Here is a 16,772-nt window from a genome sequence, read left to right on the forward strand (position 1 = left end):
ATATAGCGAATCGGGGTATAGAGAGAAGTTAACGAAGCCGATCACGGCGGCAAGGCTGGTCGGTGCAGGACACCAGCTTCCGAGAAGGGAAGAAAGTGTTGAGGTGGGGGGTTGATGGAGAAAGAATAGAGAGGTTATGAGGGGTGAGATGTGAAGAGAGGCTGGGAGTTGAGTTTGGGAGAAACGGCGGTTACATTTGGCGCCTGAAGCGACCAATAGGCGGTAAGCGCTTAGAGTGGATCCATCTAGCCCGTTCCGTAACTCTAAGTATGAAATCGACTAGTAAGTATAGCCTCATGAGGTCGATGCATTTTCCAAGGTTGAAGGCAAGACTGGATTTTCAGTTCCATGCAAGTAAAATCTTGACATCGGCATTATTAGTAATTACTCCGAAGTTCCTAAGGTTCCGAGGTTGATATCAGAAGAACACGATATATTGCGTGAATGTCTTCACCTCCAAGGCTCCATTGTTTGGAACCCTACGCCAACATGAATCGCAGGGATCTTTCCAATGTTTCGAGACTTGGGGACTTGATCTGATCATCTTGAAAGTATCTAGCTTCTTCCACGATGACTCGCTTTTTTGGAGAAAAAACGGGTGTCTGTTGCGGGCTTATAAAAATGTGATATACGTGGCATTGCATGGTAGTGATAGTCCCAGTATCGTGCCAGGTGATTATCTAACAGTACCTAAATAGGGACATATGGAGTCTATATCCGTTATGCATCGATGATCCGCAGAATCGGAGATGGCACAGGTATCGGGAACGCTACTCCTACTTTCGGACATATCGATTGCTGATATTGCCAATGTATCGGCTCTGAGACTATTTGTGATAAGTGGAAGTATGAGAAATACTGGTGGTGCTTTCTTGGTATTCAGAAGGGACTATAACTGACTACGGAGCAGAGACTAGAGATTTACCCATCCACAGTACTATTAGACGACTCCTCACAAAAAGGCTAGAGCTTCAAGTCCGACTCCAATTCAGCATGATTTAGGTCATCTAGGCTTCTAGATCTTGACAGTCGACATTCTCCTCCTTCGTACTCTGTCAGTATAGAGTGGATTATATGTGGGGAAATGTTTAAATCCGAAAGACGGCTGTTCCTGTTCCGCTCTGGTCTGATGTCGGCAGAAATTATTACCTATTAAACAACCCGTCCCTTGTTTCCCCTTTCCCCTTTCATCTCTATCAACTCTCCACTCTACCCTCCTGTCCGCCATGGATATCGTCCTCGAATTATGGGATACCTTCATTGGTGATCGCATTTACGCTTCCATTCTCCCTAACTCTCTCGCTTCGGTCACCTCCCTACCGGCCTTCGTGAATGCCGCTAACAGTTCGCTCGCCCTCTTCGGTGCCCCCGAACCCTTCAATTATGAGCCCGCTACCAAATACTTCCAATTGGAACCCTCCAAATATGCATACTTGAGCGCATGGCCCCGGAATAACATCTATCGCCAATTCACTAGCTTTTTCTTCATCACTTGGTATGCGCCACCTGTCCCAATTCCGTTGGGGAGGGTTCCAATTTTTTTTTTTTTTGAAATTGTCAAATTGACATGGAATTGTTAGGATTTTCGGTCTTATAGTCTACTTTCTGGTTGCGACTGCCTCCTACATCTTCATCTGGGATAAATCAACCTACAAACACCCTAAGTTCTTGAAAAATCAGATCAGAATGGAGATCAGACAGACGATGGAAGCCATGCCAATAATGTCTCTGTTGACCGCACCCTTCTTCGTCCTGGAAGTTCGGGGTTACGCCAACCTTTACGATACCGTTGATGAAGAGCCCTTCCCCTTTTACAGCATTCTTCAATTCCCCCTCTTCATCTTCTTCACCGATTTCTTCATCTACTGGATCCACCGCGCCTTGCACCACTCCTCCGTCTACAAGACCCTGCACAAACCGCACCACAAGTGGATCATGCCGAGCCCCTATGCTTCGCACGCCTTCCACCCCCTGGACGGTTGGTCACAGAGCGTACCCTACCACGTCTTCCCCTTCATCTTCCCTCTGCAAAAGGTAGCCTATGTCGTTCTGTTCGGCTTCATCAACCTCTGGACCGTATTCATTCACGATGGTGAGTATGTCGCGAACAACCCTGTTGTAAACGGAGCCGCTTGTCACACCATGCACCACCTATACTTCAACTACAACTACGGCCAGTTCACTACCCTGTGGGACCGTATGGGCGGTAGCTACCGCAAACCCAATGAAGAGCTCTTCCGTCGGGAGACCAAGATGGGTGACAAAGAATGGCAGCGCCAGATCAAGGAGATGGAGACCATCGTCAAGGATGTAGAGGGCGAAGATGACCGCAGCTATTCTGCTGAGCAGAAGAAGACCCTCTAAGCGCGCTCAGTTCCCGATTCTTTCTAACTTTCCGCCTTTCATCCATTTAATTTTGAGCTCCACTGGTTCATTTCGGACTGGACTTTGGGATTCCTACTGGCGTTGGGATGTTTAGATTTGCCTCTGGACCTTTTTTATTTTGTCTATGCAAGTACATTAATTACGCCCATACCTGTTTTAATACTTTCAATAGACATTGCGTCTTGTTCTGTATATATATACACATACCTTGTCACGCAGTTGGATTGCATTACGAATTGAAAACGATTCTATCTAATATCAGCATTTATATTCACGTTTAACAGCCTAATGTACTAGTCTGGGGAGAACTGGACTTGAACCTTGCAAAGGGGCGAGAAATCACCTAGTTATTGATCACTTTGTTTTAATTAGAGAATTGTCTATGGCCCTAGTGGAGAAGCATATAAGTTACATCACGTGGTATGACCGAGATTCGATGTGCTAGCTCATCTCTGCTTAGCGCAGCCATATTCAGGTACCATCTACTAGCGGCTGAATCCTTACAACGGATCTAAGACAATTGAAAAAATTTAGTATCAAATAAATCCCCCAAGGGGACTCATATCAGTATATTCATGAGACATCAAAAGAAGAAATATTAACATATTGGGAATAAAAGGAGTGTGTGTACAACAGACTCAGGTATTTTGAGAAGCTGGCGCCGAAATTATCATGCAGAGGGAAAAATGATACTGATCTATTATGCTAATGAGACCTCACAACGAAAACCACATGCCAGCACCAACCAGACCCAGAGCCATAGCTGTGGGAACAGGGTGGTGCATGGCAGCGCCCTTGGTCGCAGTGGTCGTGGTGAAGATATCGGTGTTGCTACCGCCGCTGGGACCGCCAATGCGAGCACCAGAGCCGCCGGAGGAAGCAGTGGTAACGGCATTGGTAACAGTAGTAGCATCAGGCACGGAATCAGCCGTGATCTCCTGGATGTTGTTGGAGGTGGAGTTGAAGTTGGTGTTGGCGAGTGAAATCTCATTGTTGGTCAGGTCGTACACAACGTATGCACTACGCAAGAAAGTGTCACCGAGAACGGAGGTGCTGCTTCCTGCAGGCACGATACCGAAGACACATGCCTTTTCCTTGTTCGTGAAGTAGAGATCACCTGTATCCAGGACCAGCTCGGAGATGCCGACGTTGATCACTGGGGATGAAAAGGTGTAGGAGATGTTGATATTCTCGTTTGCCATGCTGCAGGGAACGTAGCCTATACCCGATGAAGACTCGTAGGTAACACTCAGGTCATTGTAGATGCTTTCTACGATCGAGTCCGGGAGGTAAGTAAGGGAACTTCCGGAATCGAGAAGGACAGCGGTGGGGAGATTGCTAGACGAGAATGTAGTGGTTCCCGATGAGTTGGAGAGCTTCACACCGGTGAGAGCGATGACGAATTGAGTGTAGTATCCATCAGATTCCTGAATGGGAATGGTCTCAAGGGTGCCATGGTACTTGTCGGAGTTGACTCCACCAAAGAGGATGGAGCCGGTGTTCGCATCCAGATCGTTCAACCACAAGCTGTAGGCAGTAGACTTGATGAGGCCGTTGTTCTTCATGGCCTTCGGCAGATTAGCGTAGGTGTTATCGCCGTTAATGTCAACTTGCGCTTCGTTCAATGGATAACCAATACCGAGAACACCCTCGGACGACGACGATGAAAAGCCAACTCCAAACTGAAATTTCTTGATTGTTGCATCGCCAATATGAAGGGTATCTGTGACATAGTCGCCCGCGGCACCGGAGGAGTCGGCATATGTGATATTGAAATCGGAGTTGACAAAAGCGTAGGTAGATGAATCGCTGCCATCGTATGTTCCGGAGATGCTACAATCGCTACTCTTCGACTCGCAAAGAGTAGAATTGGGGGTATTCACCCACAAGTCACTGCTACCAGTGTCGAGTACCAGGCGCAATGATTGCTCGGGGGTACCCAGTGAGACGTTGCAGAAGTAGAGTGTTTCCTAGAGATGATTAACCACATGAGACAGCGACGCCCCAGGCTCTGAAACATACCTCATTATCTAAAGTTTGGGTCACAGTCGAAGAGCGCTTTCGTCTCGCTTGATCTCTGGCAACTGGATTTGCGACATGCTTTCGCTGGATGTCGAAGCCCACAGCAGTTGGATTTTCGCTTCTCTTCAGGTTCAGCCCTAAGGCTGGAAGTGCCAGGGCCGCCAAGACCACGAAGGAATTCTTCAGATCCTTCATTTTTGTAGCCTTTGACAGGAATGATAGATCAGATCGACAATTGAGAGCGAGTTTGTAAAAAGTAAATGCACAATGCTTTTTTTGGAATTTGGAGAAGATGAAGAAGATCAAATAATTGAAAGCAAGAAAAGCAGAGGATCAAGCAGGGTCCACGTTAGTACGTAAGTGCGTGAGTGGGCTTAGTCGGGCTGTGTCATTAAACGCCGGCATAACCGGGGATCAATGACTGTCTAGAGCTGACCGAACTTTGGAAATCCGCATAATGACAGCTCCGGAATAGGAGATCATATTGTGGCACATCCATAAACTCATGTATCTCTTTCACTAGTATTCAAGAGGGTAATATGTCATTGATAGTATGGGGTAGTGAACTACCTAGGTAAATAGGTAATAATTAAATGGTTTGTAAGACATTTGTTGGAGTGGAGTAAATAATTTCAAATTCATCAGATGATTATTCAATTCTACAGAACCTTGGAATAATCAGATAGTTGACGTAAGATACTAGTATATAATAGTAACTAGTCTAGATGATCAACGTCATCATCTCCATAAAAGGAATAATAAGGTGGATCATAATCCGCGTCATCAAATCTTTCTCCAACCACCTTCATTTCCTCATTTATACTTCATACTCTATTTCTTCTATTTACAGTGATAACGATCGAGACTACTAATTTTTGATACTAATACAAGGGTCTGTACAAACCCCAAACAATCGTACAAATAAGCCCTGGTGACACAGCATCTTCCCTATTAGAGACCCATAGCCTGTCGAATCTGTCGCATGGTGATGCTAGCATTGGCCTGCGCAGTCTCTGCACCTTGTTGCGCAACCGAGTCAAGGTATCCACTCTTATCCCCTATGATCTGCGAGTATCGCTCCCGAATTCCTTCAAGGTGGTACGCGATCCGACTGGCTACATGCTCCTTCAACGTCTTAAGACTGGCAGTGCGGTACTCAGAGGCGATGTCCTCACAACTCACCCCTTCAAAATGACTTAGGATCTCAATGAGATTAGATACACCCGGTCGACTGGTTGGGTTGTATGTGATTTGGGGCTCCGAGTCGGTCATGGCAACCTTCACCTTCTTGTGGATATCGGCTGGCGAGTCGGTCAGGAGAATCCTGGACCGTTCATCCGCGTGAGACTTGGACATTTTAGATGTTGGTTCCTTGAGGGACATGACTCGTTTTGCGGGAGCTATAGTTATTTAGCCAGTCCATTCTGGGTATAGGGCTTGGGGAAACTTACATATCATAGCCTCGGGAATTGGAAAGATCGGTCCGTACAGATGGTTGAAGCTGTTGGCAGTATATCGAGAGAATTCGAGATGCTGCTTTTGGTCTTCTCCAACTGGGACATGGGTAGCTCTGGATAAAACAAGTTTGTTCAGCAAGGAGATGGCACCGGTATTTGTGCCATAGATCCTACCGATGAATAAGGATATCGGCTGCTTGAAGCACAGGATAGGAGAAGAGACCAAGTCGGAGCTGAGCTCGGGCTTCTGCATTATCCAGGGTTGCATCTTCTGGCAACTGGAGTTTGGTCTACAGACTTCATTAGCATACACACTCGAATACAAGTTCGAAGTTTCAGTATTACCTTCCACTGTGTCATACGAGATAGATATCCCATAGAAGCCACTGTGCTAAGAATCCACATCAACTCTGCATGTGCCGGCACCTAACAAGTCCATGGTCAGTATCAGCCCAAGACTTGACATAAGTCCCCACATACAGCAGATTGGAAGAAAATGGTAGATTTCTTTGGATCCAAGCCCACAGCCAACAGAGTAGCAAACGCCTCTCTTCTCCATTTTCTTAATTGAGCTGGATCTTGCGGTACAGTGAGGGCGTGGAGATCCACGACAGAAAAGATAAGCTTGGTGCCAGGCTTTGCACCATTCTGAAGTTTCACCCATTCATTGAGAGCTCCCAGGTAATTTCCAAGATGTGGAACACCTGTTGGTTGAATTCCAGAGAATATCACTGGCTCATGAGCTGGTGCTTTTGCTTTTGCGTCTGTGCTATTTAATCGGACCAGCTTGGGTGCTACGCAAACACGTGAAAAGTGTCTGCTGGTAGACTTTGTTGCAACACTTCCTTGAATACGAAGAGTGGCCTGCATATTGGACTTAAATATACACAAGTTCTGCTGCCAGAAGTTCTCGGGATAGACACGATTGTTTTGGCGTCTGGCCACAAAAACACCCATGTCACGTGACGACTATTTTGATGGCAGTAACCATGTATAGTCAATAGATGACCTTGGGAATAAGATAGTAGCAGCTACGGGATGTTCTCTTCTAAGGTAAATTGGAGGCTACAAAGCCTCTTATGCTACTTATGCTAATACTGAAAGCAGATGGAAGAAAATCCCATTCTTGATTAGGGATTGTATATGGTAGAGTAAAATACACGGGCCTGACAAGGAGCCAGTCGAGTTGAAAGAGATGAAAATAGTACACAAAACTACATGACGCCGAGGAGTTCCCTATAAATGCAAGGCCCGAGCAATGGTTGAACCCGAGGTCCGGAGCTTCGAAGCTCCAAAGCTCCTTATAGGTTCTTACGCTCGACGAATCGGTCACTATCCAGATGGTCGAGAATGCTTTTCTGGTGAGTGGACTTTCGCTTTCCAAATTGAGAGAGGTGTGGTTCGAGGGTTTTCTGGACTTCAGCAAGGGAATCATCCATGGTTTTACCAACATCTGTTCAGCAGTTAGTAAAAGAAAGAATAAAATACCGAGTAGAGCGACCATACCAAGGCTGTCATGCTCCCAGACATTGGCCTTCATTCCGACTCCGTAGAAGGCGTGCTTCCGGAGAAAGGCGAGCCATGCCTGCACTGCCTGTGGATTTCCGTCCTTGATCTGAATCAGGCGACGTAGAGTGATTCGTTCGAAATTCTCTTGGCTCTTCTTGTGCACGAAGTTGCTTCGGGGGACAGTCCAGCGTTCGATGATGCGAGGGAGAGGCACCGGACCAGAGACGGGGAGGTTGAGGTAGTAGGCGGCGCGAATGGCGAAGTCGGCAAAGAATTCCACATTCTGGACACTGTAGGAGCGCAATTGGAGGTCGCAAACTGGGAGACCGTATTCTGCCTTCCTGCGTAGAGGTCGCAGGTAGATTGCTTGCACACTTCGCGGTAGTCGGGTCTCACCAAGAGCGGTTAACCGTTCGGCCCTAGTTCGTATGTAAGTCGATCGATTCATTGAGATTTGCTATGAAATATGCAATCTCACTCACCATTCTTCCACGGGAGGCTCGGATAGCTTGGCTGGCTCAGATGATATGGACAGTTGCTCGGGAATCGCCGATCTAAATTGAATACACTGTCAATCACTCTGATTTCACCTTTTATAAAACCAACACTGATATCTTACGGGGCTGCGGGGGTTGCGGAGGCTGCGGCGACGGGGGCTTTGTCTGCAGCTGGCACTGGGCTCGGCTGGGCTGTCTCGTGTACAGAAGCTGGAACCGGGCTGTGCTGGGCGGTCCCCTGTACTGAAGCTGGCGCATCGGGTTTGACTGGGGTTGATAGCGAGCGAATTGGCATGGACACCTTGATTCGAACCAATTAATACGGATTTTTAGAATATTGAGGAGATTTAGAATATAACGTACCCGAAGGCGCCTGCTAGCTCCCAGGAAGGAGCGCTGTGTGGTTGAGAACATGGTCAATGGCTTGAGGACTGTTTGGTGCGGGTTTTTTTCGAACCTCGAAAGGTTCGATGTAATCTGACCGCCTTGACGCGGACTACCAGTACCTACAAGTATATCAGCAATTTAGATAATATAGAGTATTCAGTTTTCTATATTTGGAGATAGCTTAAATTTATTGAAGAGTTTTAAAAAATAATTCCTTGTACTAGGGATCTACATTTTGTTGTTAGCTACGAATCATATCTTCAGTGTCAACCCTCCCTAGGTATACAAATGCTGACTATCACTCCAGGAAGTCATTTGCGTATCCAGAGAATCTACTCATGTGATCAGCTAGAAACTTGATCTCTATCTTATAGTTACCATAAGACTGATACTATTAGTATATTTATCATACGGGATTCGACTTCTGCCTCTCCGGGCCAATGAAACAGAACCTCCGCAGTATCAGTTGAGATCCACTACTTCTCAACGCCCGCACTTGACTTTCTCCCCTGAACAATCGACAGAAGACATGTCTCAAGCATCTATTTTTGAACAGGCTAACGAGTCAGTCTCATTTCTGAGAGACAGTTTACCGGAGGCGCTCCAAAAGCCTCTAGTTGCTATTGTCTGCGGCTCTGGGCTGAGCGGCCTAGCAAACACGGTCCAGGCAGAGCCCAGAGCGGAATATGACTATTCAGCAATTCCTCACTTCCCTCGCCCCACAGGTACAGTGATCTAACCTTGATCTATAAACTGTTGGATGTCGTACTGATAGCTTGCAGTTGCTGGACATGCCGGAAAGCTGGTATTTGGACTGTTGGGCCAGAAGATCCCCGCAGTCTTGATGGTTGGTCGAGCACAGTGAGTTCACATTCATATCGCAAATAGGATCAGACTGATCGGAAAACCAGCTACTATGAGGGCCATTCAATGGATCAGGTTACATTCCCCATTCGTGTGTTTAAGCAGTTGGGCGTCGATACTGTTATTCGTAAGTCCTACGTCTACTCGTTGGACCATGAGACTGATACGTTCCAGTGACGAACGCGGCCGGTGGCCTGAATTCTAAGTATAATGTGGGAGATATCATTGTGCTGAATGATGTACGTTTCTCTCTTTATTATAAAAGCTAAACTGCTGACAACATCCAGCATATCTTCCTAGCCGGCCTTGCCGGGGTCCATCCTCTCAGAGGACCTAATGTGGAAGAGTTTGGAGTCCGCTTTCCACCTCTATCCGACGCATATGACCTAGATCTTCGTCGTAACGTCCACCAAGCATGGAAAGAAGTCATTCCGTCTCAGAGTACCAGAAAGCTACACGAGGGAGTGTATGCATTCGTTAGTGGTCCCACGTAAGAATACATCGGTTTCGTGTTCATTTGTCTCTGAACTAATCACAAACAGGTATGAAACGAGAGCCGAGAGCCGTATGCTTCAAATGATGGGTGCTGACGTAGTCGGTATGTCGACCGTGCCAGAGATTGTGGTGGCGAGGCACTGTGGCCTTCGCGTGCTGGCATTTAGTCTGGTCACCAACAACGCTGTATTGACACCTGTTCCCCGTGGAGACGAGGAACTGTTCCAGGGCAAGACCGCTGATGAGCTCAACGCCATTCTGGAAGAGGGAAAGGCGGGCCATGAAGAGGTCTTAGAGGCTGGTCGAACAGCAGCCTTGGACATGCAGGTAGGTTTCTCCCCCGCTGATCATTTGGTCCGATGATTAATCTCGGTAACAGAAATTGGTGGTGCACACCCTGGAGGCTGTTTTCAAAGTCTAGATAGACTGCACGACACAAGTGGATGTGGGCGTAACCGTGAGGCCAGAAGACAGGAATTTTGAAACCAGTGTGAAAGGAGCCAAGGCATTGACCTGGAGACTTCCCTTGACGTGTAGATAACATTCACTTCTTGTTTCTCTTGGCCTGGAGGTTATTGTAGTAGGCCTTCTTTCCACTGGTCTTTGTGGCTTGGATGTCGCGGTACTTGGATTTGAAGCGTCCAGTCTGTCGCTCCGTCGCCATGGTCTCTTCAACAAAGTTCTTCTTGCGGTCCTTCTTCACAATGCGGTTACTGAAGAACTCTGTCGGTCCCTGGATAATGGTACCAATTTGGGAGAACTCTGGTGCCTTGGCTTTGCCATTTTCTTTCTTGTAGTGTCTTTTGGGATCCAACACATTACGCATGCGGATGAGTTGCAAATCCCGCTTTAGTTCCGTGGTCATCACTGTCTTGGGCATGTTGAACCATTCGGGTCCAGCGGTGGCCTTGTCCTGCAAGATGTCGAAAGTTAGCGAATCAAATTCACAAACAGACAATTCTTACATAATTGTATATAATTGAAGTTTTGCTCAGAGTAACTATGAAAAATAACTCTCACGGTTGCAGCACAGCCCAAGACGGACTGGTGACGCTGCATCAAGCGCTATGCGTTGGGATATTTTCCTCATAGCAAATTGGGATGGAGGCGAAGGAATAGACATCGTGAACTTACTGTGCTGGGCTTCTTTGCCGTTATCGCCTGAGTCGAGCGTAGCGAGTTGGCTAGCTTTTTCTCCTTCGGGTCGACGAGTTGGGTTGAATCAACGACGGCAATATCATTCTGTTGGCGAATGTACGGCTCAAGAGAAGACCCCGAGGATAACTTGGGGATCCTAATGTGATGTCAGTCCTGTGTCACTTTTCTGTAGACAAAGTTACTATACATACTTCAGAGAAGCGACGTCTAGGCCTTGAGAAATTTGACCATTGGGACGCAGTCTGGCCTCGGCTTCCAACAAGAGCTGTTGGATCTGATCATCATTAAGGTCCTCCTCAACCTGAGGTTGATCAGTCAAATCAGACATTACAGCTGATCAGGGTGGATAAATCGAAGAGCACAGAGGAACAGGGAAGAAGTGGGTTTTATAGGTTAATTTTTTTTTCTTGGTTGCTTCCCGGATCGGATAATCTTTTCTCAGAAGTCGAGTATGGAGAGTTCACGTGATCCATAATTTGAGGCTGGAGCTAAAAAGTACCCAGTACCTCTGATAGGGTGAACATTTTAGTTGAATACTAGGTACTGGTACTTACAATCTATGTACCACAAACAATGTAATTCTATGAGCGTAAAAGAAGACAATATCAATATATCCTCAATTAAAGCTCTGAATCCAAAGCTAAGTTTTATTTAATATTGGACGAACTGCCCTTTGGAAAGACATGTTAGTTAGAATTGTGAGTGAAGTGATAAGAGGGGGTTCGATCCGGAAACGTCAGGCACCTTGGCAACTCAGCGCGCTTCATATCACCCCCACGCGTCATTTGGCGCTGGTTCATTAAATCGAAATCACTTCTCTCACTTCCTCCACTTCTCCCCCCTTACATCTCCCCTCTTGCCCGTCGCGTTGGTATCCTGTCAACCATCGGTGCTTCTTAATCTTTCTTTCCTCCCAACCACGTCGGGCGCAAAACGTGATCCATCATGGAACCTACTCAAGGTGGACAGCAGGGCAGACAGCAACAGCAGCAGCAGCAACAGCAGCAGCCTGTCTATGATGTGCGCAATGGTGGTCACTATGGTATGTCGATTTTTATTTTCTCGCGCTTCCTCGTCATTGTCGCATGGTCTGGAACGGTGCAGTTTGCCCTACTTCCATCATCACATTTGGTGCTTGATATTAGACTGACTTCGGAATTCTGAATACAGGTGCCAGCGCAACTGTATGTTAATGATAAACTCCCAAACCCTCGCTCGAACCTTCCCTCGGTGATGACCTGAAAGATAATTCTATATCGGACCAGCTAACAACTCAATCAGCTTTCTGGACAAGGCTATGCGCCCGTTCCTGAACTGTACACTGGAACTTGGGCAAATGTAAGCTTGAAGTGTCCTCGATTTCGCAGTCTCATTCCTTACACGCATCATTTAGGTAAATCAAGGCCTGCAGGGCAACGCCCGTGATATCTTGACAACCTACTGGCAGCATGTCATTAATCATCTGGAGACTGATAACCATGATTACAAAATCCACCAGCTTCCTCTTGCTCGCATCAAGAAGGTCATGAAGGCTGATCCGGAAGTCAAGATGATTTCCGCCGAAGCACCCATATTGTTTGCCAAGGGCTGTGATATCTTCATCACCGAGCTTACCATGCGGGCATGGATTCATGCAGAGGATAATAAGCGCCGCACTCTCCAGCGGTCTGATATTGCTGCTGCTCTCTCCAAGTCGGACATGTTCGACTTCTTGATTGACATTGTCCCCCGTGAAGAGGCGACCTCCCATGCGAAGCGATCGAGCCAGACAGCTGCAGCACCAGGCCCTTCGGTTGCCCCCGGACAGATGCCCCCATCTCAGCATGGTGTCCAGACCCATATGGGCCCTGATTACGGCTCTCTTCAGCATGGTATCCCCCAGGATCAGGAATATCGTACTCAGCCTGCCATGTATCCGGGATCAGTTCAGCCAGACCCGACAACTGCATATGGCCAGCCTCAGTCTCAAATTTTCGAGGGGATGTATGGATATCCTCATATGCCCCCTCAACAGGTATGAAATTTTACCATTTGGACCTCGTAGGATTTCCACTAACCTTCTTCTAGTGATACTTTCTAAGGCATTCATGTTTTGTCAGAAATTTAAAGAAGTATCTGACATGGCACTTGAAGATTTTGACCAATGGCGAAAATTTTCATTCACTTGTTTTTTTTCCTTTTCATCTACGTTTTACGCAAGGTTCAGGACTAGGTTGATTGATACCAATTGTTGGAAATGGGAGAAGATGTGATTCTCAACCGGGGTTGTTTGATTTGTTGGAATGATGGCAGAATCATCATATTTACCTCTCTGTGCCCGAATGCTGAGAGGATTTCAATCAGGACCAAGATATTCCTTGCCCAAAATTGGTATTAAAAATATAGAAAAAAATTGTAAAAATTGTAAACAGACGACGCCTTAGGTCTTCTTGAATCGTGAGGACAGGTTCGCAAATCTGTCTACACCCTTGGACGGTGCTTGAACTGTTCGAGTGAGTCTGATACACGAGGTCAGCAACTATTCCGATACATGAATATCATGCGAAACTTACTTTTCAAGCAGAACAGGTCCATGAATTGCATCAACACGTCCGTATTTCTTATTCCGAGTGGAAATGTCGTAAAACTCGTCGGCATTATCTGCCTGCATGAGCAACACCGTTTGTTGAAGCTCATCCAAGTTTTCACGCAGGATGAGGACATTAAGACTGTCCACAAATTGAGCTAAATATTCGACATCCTTAGCCAATGCCGCCACTCCATTAGGATTGATAGTCTTGACATCTGGTGCCAGCGGTTGAGCCTTTCAATATATGTTAATAAACTAAGCTACGAGAAAGGGAAGGTAGAGAAATACCAAAATCATGTTTGCAGCATGACTGAGAGCGTCAAAGTAGATAAGCTCTTTGATTTCAGTCGGCAATCCCAGCAAGGTCGAATTCATAATGTTTGATAGGAAGCGGGTTAATGTCTGCATGTAATTACTTGGTTCAGTGGGAGGAGTGGGCGACATCCATTCGTACTCTGCTGTCTCGATGAGGTCGTCAATTTTGGAGTTGACGACTTCAAAGATGCGCTTTTCGGCCGCTTTCTTATTGCTTCGGAATTTTTCAGTGGCTCTCAACGTAATCGATGTGCCAGTAGAATTTTGTGATCGCGCAGCCGCAAGTAGCAGTTCGAGTTCATGACAGGCCAACTCAAAGTGCTCCAAGTTGATCAGAATCTGAACAATTTGACCTAGGTACTGCGACGAAAGACGCTCGACCAGAGTATCGCACACTTTTTTGGAAAGAAGATCATCCAGCGCCTGTTTGATTGAGATATTAGTGCATTAGATTCGGGATACTGACATGCGTCGGACTACTGACATCTTTTAATGTATTATCAATGACATCGGGATGGGAGAAGTCGTCATTAGCGAAAAAGTAAAACTGGTTCAAGAAGTTCCGAATATCGATGCAGCAAAGGGGGTACATTCTTGAGAATGGCAGAATGCATGGGAAGCTATATATCATATCAGTCAGCCAAAACGAAAATAGTATCAAGTAATGCTTAGTACTTACACTTGTTCCTCGTCTGGATGATCAGGACTATACCAGCTCACATTGAGCACTTTTTCATATTCATCCAAGGTCTGAATGGGCATAGGCATGTAGTCATCTGTCGATACAATCTAAAGAAGTCCAGAGGTTCAGCACTACGCGGCAAAAGAAATTTAAGGTCTTGAGGGACATACCTCTTGAAAATCGTCACTGAACCGCCGCTTTAGAAGCTCTGAGTATTTCTCGAAAACCTTTAAAAGGAAGTCATCAAACACGCGCACTGGAAAGTTCCAAGTCTATTTTGTAAGTCAGCCTCGGTAATATGAAAGTGTATCGTAAATTGGGAGGGAAACTGACATTCATTGTTTGCATAAACAAAGCGATCAGGTTCTTTATTTTTAAGACACTCTCTGCGTTGTCCACCTCAGGAAGGGCCTTGAATATGACGCTAACGGCAGTTTGGCACATGGAGTCCCAAAGCTCATCAATCTGTACAAGGATACATTAGTCAGGTCCGTTTCAGTTAAAAGGGGAATGGAATTGAAATTACATCAACTGACGACCGCAGGTCAGGGATTCTTTTCATCGTAGCCCTTTCGACAATCGCAAATCCAGCCATCTCCTCTAGTAGATTGTGTAGACTGGCTCCGTCTTCATCTATCAGAGTAATTGACGATGGAAGCAAAAGATCTTTTTGTCGGCGACGAGTAGTGGCATACTCAATTCGGAACTTGTCTATTTGGCCCAAGGACTGATGGATATGCAGACACTCAAACAAAGGGGTAAATTCCACTTGGAGATCCTCATTTTGTAATAAATCGTATTCCTCGTCCTCATCAGCAACTAACTCAATGGCGGAGTTGAGACTGAAATGTTCAAGATACGGGATCTTCTCTGCCCGTTCCTTGAGCCTTGATTTTCGTTGGTCTGTGTGAAAGAGTGCTATCTCTCCGAGGTATTGGGACATTTCGCGGATACGATACAGCCAGGTGTTTAGGTCTGACATCACCGCCTCGGCTATGGCACGTTGAGTGGCTGGCACGGAGCGTTGAATCATGACCGCGATTTTGTATTGTGTCACCCCCTGAAGGTGCACATTTTGTAACTCTTCAAGTGCACGCAGCGCCGCGTAGTGGTTCTTTTTAGCGAGTAAATCATGGACTTGATTTGCGAGACGAAGGACTTCTAAACAGTCTTGGATTGCGCGCGATGTTTCGTCAATATTTTGCCGATGCCCGCGGGACTCCACCAATGCCTTTTTCTGGTCTGCAAGGCGCTCAGTACTTGTTTGGATAGACTGGTTGAGGTCGAGGATCTCTGCCGTCAAGCTAACTGTCCCCTCACGAATCCGTAGCAATGAATTGACTGAAGAGACGAATTCTTGGTGGTTTGTATTGCAAATGCTTTCAATTTCCGACTCCTTATCACTTGCAAACTTTGCTAGGGTCTGCAGAAGCTGTGGTGTGCGATTTCCAACACTAAATTCGCGAATGGAAGGGATAAGCTGGTCAAGGTAGTCTGTATCCGAGGGAGAGATAATTATCTAGACAGGGTTAGCTTTAAATAGCTTGGAATGACATACTAAAATACTGACTTGATTGAGCAAATGGGGCTCTGGTGCAGCAGAGGTAATTGAAGGCATTCTAATCGGGAACAAGCTTTCAGAATGAGCTTGAGAGACAGTTGACTATAAGGATGCGGGTGACGATGCCGCGCAGCGTCCTGCTCGCAGTTACCGCCCTCCACACCGCCATGAGTCTGGGCTTGAATATATAAAATTAAAGACAGCCTGACTATTATTACAATCATGGATCAACAGGAACTCCTGGAGGTGCACTCAATTTTGCATCTAATCTATCACCGCAATAAAAATCAACATCAGCGAACAAAATGGTGGAAATGGCTTTCAATGCTGAAGCGCATCTCCCTGGATTTGGGATCACAGGACTCGGACTCTGTCGCGGCCTATCGCCAGCATCTAGCCAAGCTCATCCCACGCTGTCACTTGTACGAATATTTCAAAACTTGTGTTAGTTCTTGCTGACTGTATCTTAGAGCATTCTCTACCGTGGTCGCCGATAAACAGTTTTCGACCCTCGGGATTGTGCTCGTGTCTACTCTAGCGCGACTTGCGAAGGTGACTGGGGTCGACGTGGAACTAAATGCGCGCCCAATGCAAAAAGCCAAGCCAAAACAAAAGACACAAAAGACATTAGTGCACACTCTTTCGGAGGATCTTGGGGAGCGTGTGTCTCGGGTTGGTACAGCCGATGTTCTACCTGAATCTAGCAAACCACAACCAGTCAAGCCCAAGTTTAAGGATGTAGAAAAATCTCTGGAGAAAACAGAGAGCACGAAGCGCAAGAAACTCGGCAAGAAGAAGAAAAATGCTATTGACGACCTTTTCAGCGGATTGTTCTAATCTGCACTGGACTACGATTCAACGATTCGTACAG

General features: G+C 46.4%; 8 protein-coding genes across 8 annotated transcripts; 4 read left to right on the top strand and 4 right to left on the bottom strand.

Moving 5' to 3' along the window:
- Positions 1–1,226: 1,226 nt before the first annotated feature.
- Positions 1,227–2,364, top strand: N7495_003008 (sterol desaturase family protein; the record flags this gene model as incomplete). Its single annotated transcript, XM_057205677.1, has 2 exons — positions 1,227–1,495; positions 1,581–2,364. 2 exons carry the CDS (start codon positions 1,227–1,229, stop codon positions 2,362–2,364), a joined length of 1,053 nt encoding a protein of 350 aa, XP_057066284.1.
- Positions 2,365–3,101: 737 nt separating this feature from the next.
- N7495_003009 (pepsin-like aspartic protease) lies at positions 3,102–4,602 on the bottom strand (the record flags this gene model as incomplete). Its single annotated transcript, XM_057205678.1, has 2 exons — positions 3,102–4,355; positions 4,408–4,602. 2 exons carry the CDS (start codon positions 4,600–4,602, stop codon positions 3,102–3,104), a joined length of 1,449 nt encoding a protein of 482 aa, XP_057066285.1.
- A 756-nt stretch (positions 4,603–5,358) lies between these two features.
- On the bottom strand, positions 5,359–8,284 carry N7495_003010 (uncharacterized protein; the record flags this gene model as incomplete). The annotated part of the gene is made up of 10 exons (XM_057205679.1): positions 5,359–5,807; positions 5,859–5,977; positions 6,039–6,154; positions 6,210–6,290; positions 6,345–6,658; positions 7,180–7,317; positions 7,371–7,792; positions 7,856–7,927; positions 7,993–8,057; positions 8,234–8,284. 10 exons carry the CDS (start codon positions 8,282–8,284, stop codon positions 5,359–5,361), a joined length of 1,827 nt encoding a protein of 608 aa, XP_057066286.1.
- A 502-nt stretch (positions 8,285–8,786) lies between these two features.
- N7495_003011 (purine-nucleoside phosphorylase) lies at positions 8,787–10,037 on the top strand (the record flags this gene model as incomplete). Its single annotated transcript, XM_057205680.1, has 7 exons — positions 8,787–8,982; positions 9,040–9,118; positions 9,169–9,248; positions 9,296–9,360; positions 9,409–9,611; positions 9,664–9,943; positions 9,996–10,037. The coding sequence occupies 7 exons, from the start codon at positions 8,787–8,789 to the stop codon at positions 10,035–10,037; spliced, it is 945 nt and encodes a 314-aa protein (XP_057066287.1).
- A 123-nt stretch (positions 10,038–10,160) lies between these two features.
- N7495_003012 (Fcf2 domain-containing protein) lies at positions 10,161–11,102 on the bottom strand (the record flags this gene model as incomplete). The annotated part of the gene is made up of 3 exons (XM_057205681.1): positions 10,161–10,529; positions 10,751–10,910; positions 10,966–11,102. 3 exons carry the CDS (start codon positions 11,100–11,102, stop codon positions 10,161–10,163), a joined length of 666 nt encoding a protein of 221 aa, XP_057066288.1.
- A 617-nt stretch (positions 11,103–11,719) lies between these two features.
- Positions 11,720–12,844, top strand: hapE (CCAAT-binding factor complex subunit HapE; the record flags this gene model as incomplete). Its single annotated transcript, XM_057205682.1, has 5 exons — positions 11,720–11,816; positions 11,945–11,958; positions 12,056–12,112; positions 12,168–12,788; positions 12,842–12,844. 5 exons carry the CDS (start codon positions 11,720–11,722, stop codon positions 12,842–12,844), a joined length of 792 nt encoding a protein of 263 aa, XP_057066289.1.
- A 349-nt stretch (positions 12,845–13,193) lies between these two features.
- On the bottom strand, positions 13,194–15,958 carry N7495_003014 (Rab GTPase-binding exocyst subunit SEC15; the record flags this gene model as incomplete). The annotated part of the gene is made up of 9 exons (XM_057205683.1): positions 13,194–13,272; positions 13,327–13,577; positions 13,632–14,081; positions 14,143–14,278; positions 14,338–14,447; positions 14,511–14,612; positions 14,674–14,805; positions 14,867–15,859; positions 15,899–15,958. The coding sequence occupies 9 exons, from the start codon at positions 15,956–15,958 to the stop codon at positions 13,194–13,196; spliced, it is 2,313 nt and encodes a 770-aa protein (XP_057066290.1).
- Positions 15,959–16,123: 165 nt separating this feature from the next.
- N7495_003015 (uncharacterized protein) lies at positions 16,124–16,738 on the top strand (the record flags this gene model as incomplete). The annotated part of the gene is made up of 2 exons (XM_057205684.1): positions 16,124–16,323; positions 16,372–16,738. The coding sequence occupies 2 exons, from the start codon at positions 16,124–16,126 to the stop codon at positions 16,736–16,738; spliced, it is 567 nt and encodes a 188-aa protein (XP_057066291.1).
- Positions 16,739–16,772: the final 34 nt, after the last annotated feature.

The sequence above is a fragment of the Penicillium taxi genome, assembly GCF_028828555.1.
Source record: "Penicillium taxi strain IBT 34144 chromosome Unknown utg000002l_segment0_segment0, whole genome shotgun sequence".
In the NCBI taxonomy this organism is placed as follows: Eukaryota; Fungi; Ascomycota; class Eurotiomycetes; order Eurotiales; family Aspergillaceae; genus Penicillium; species Penicillium taxi.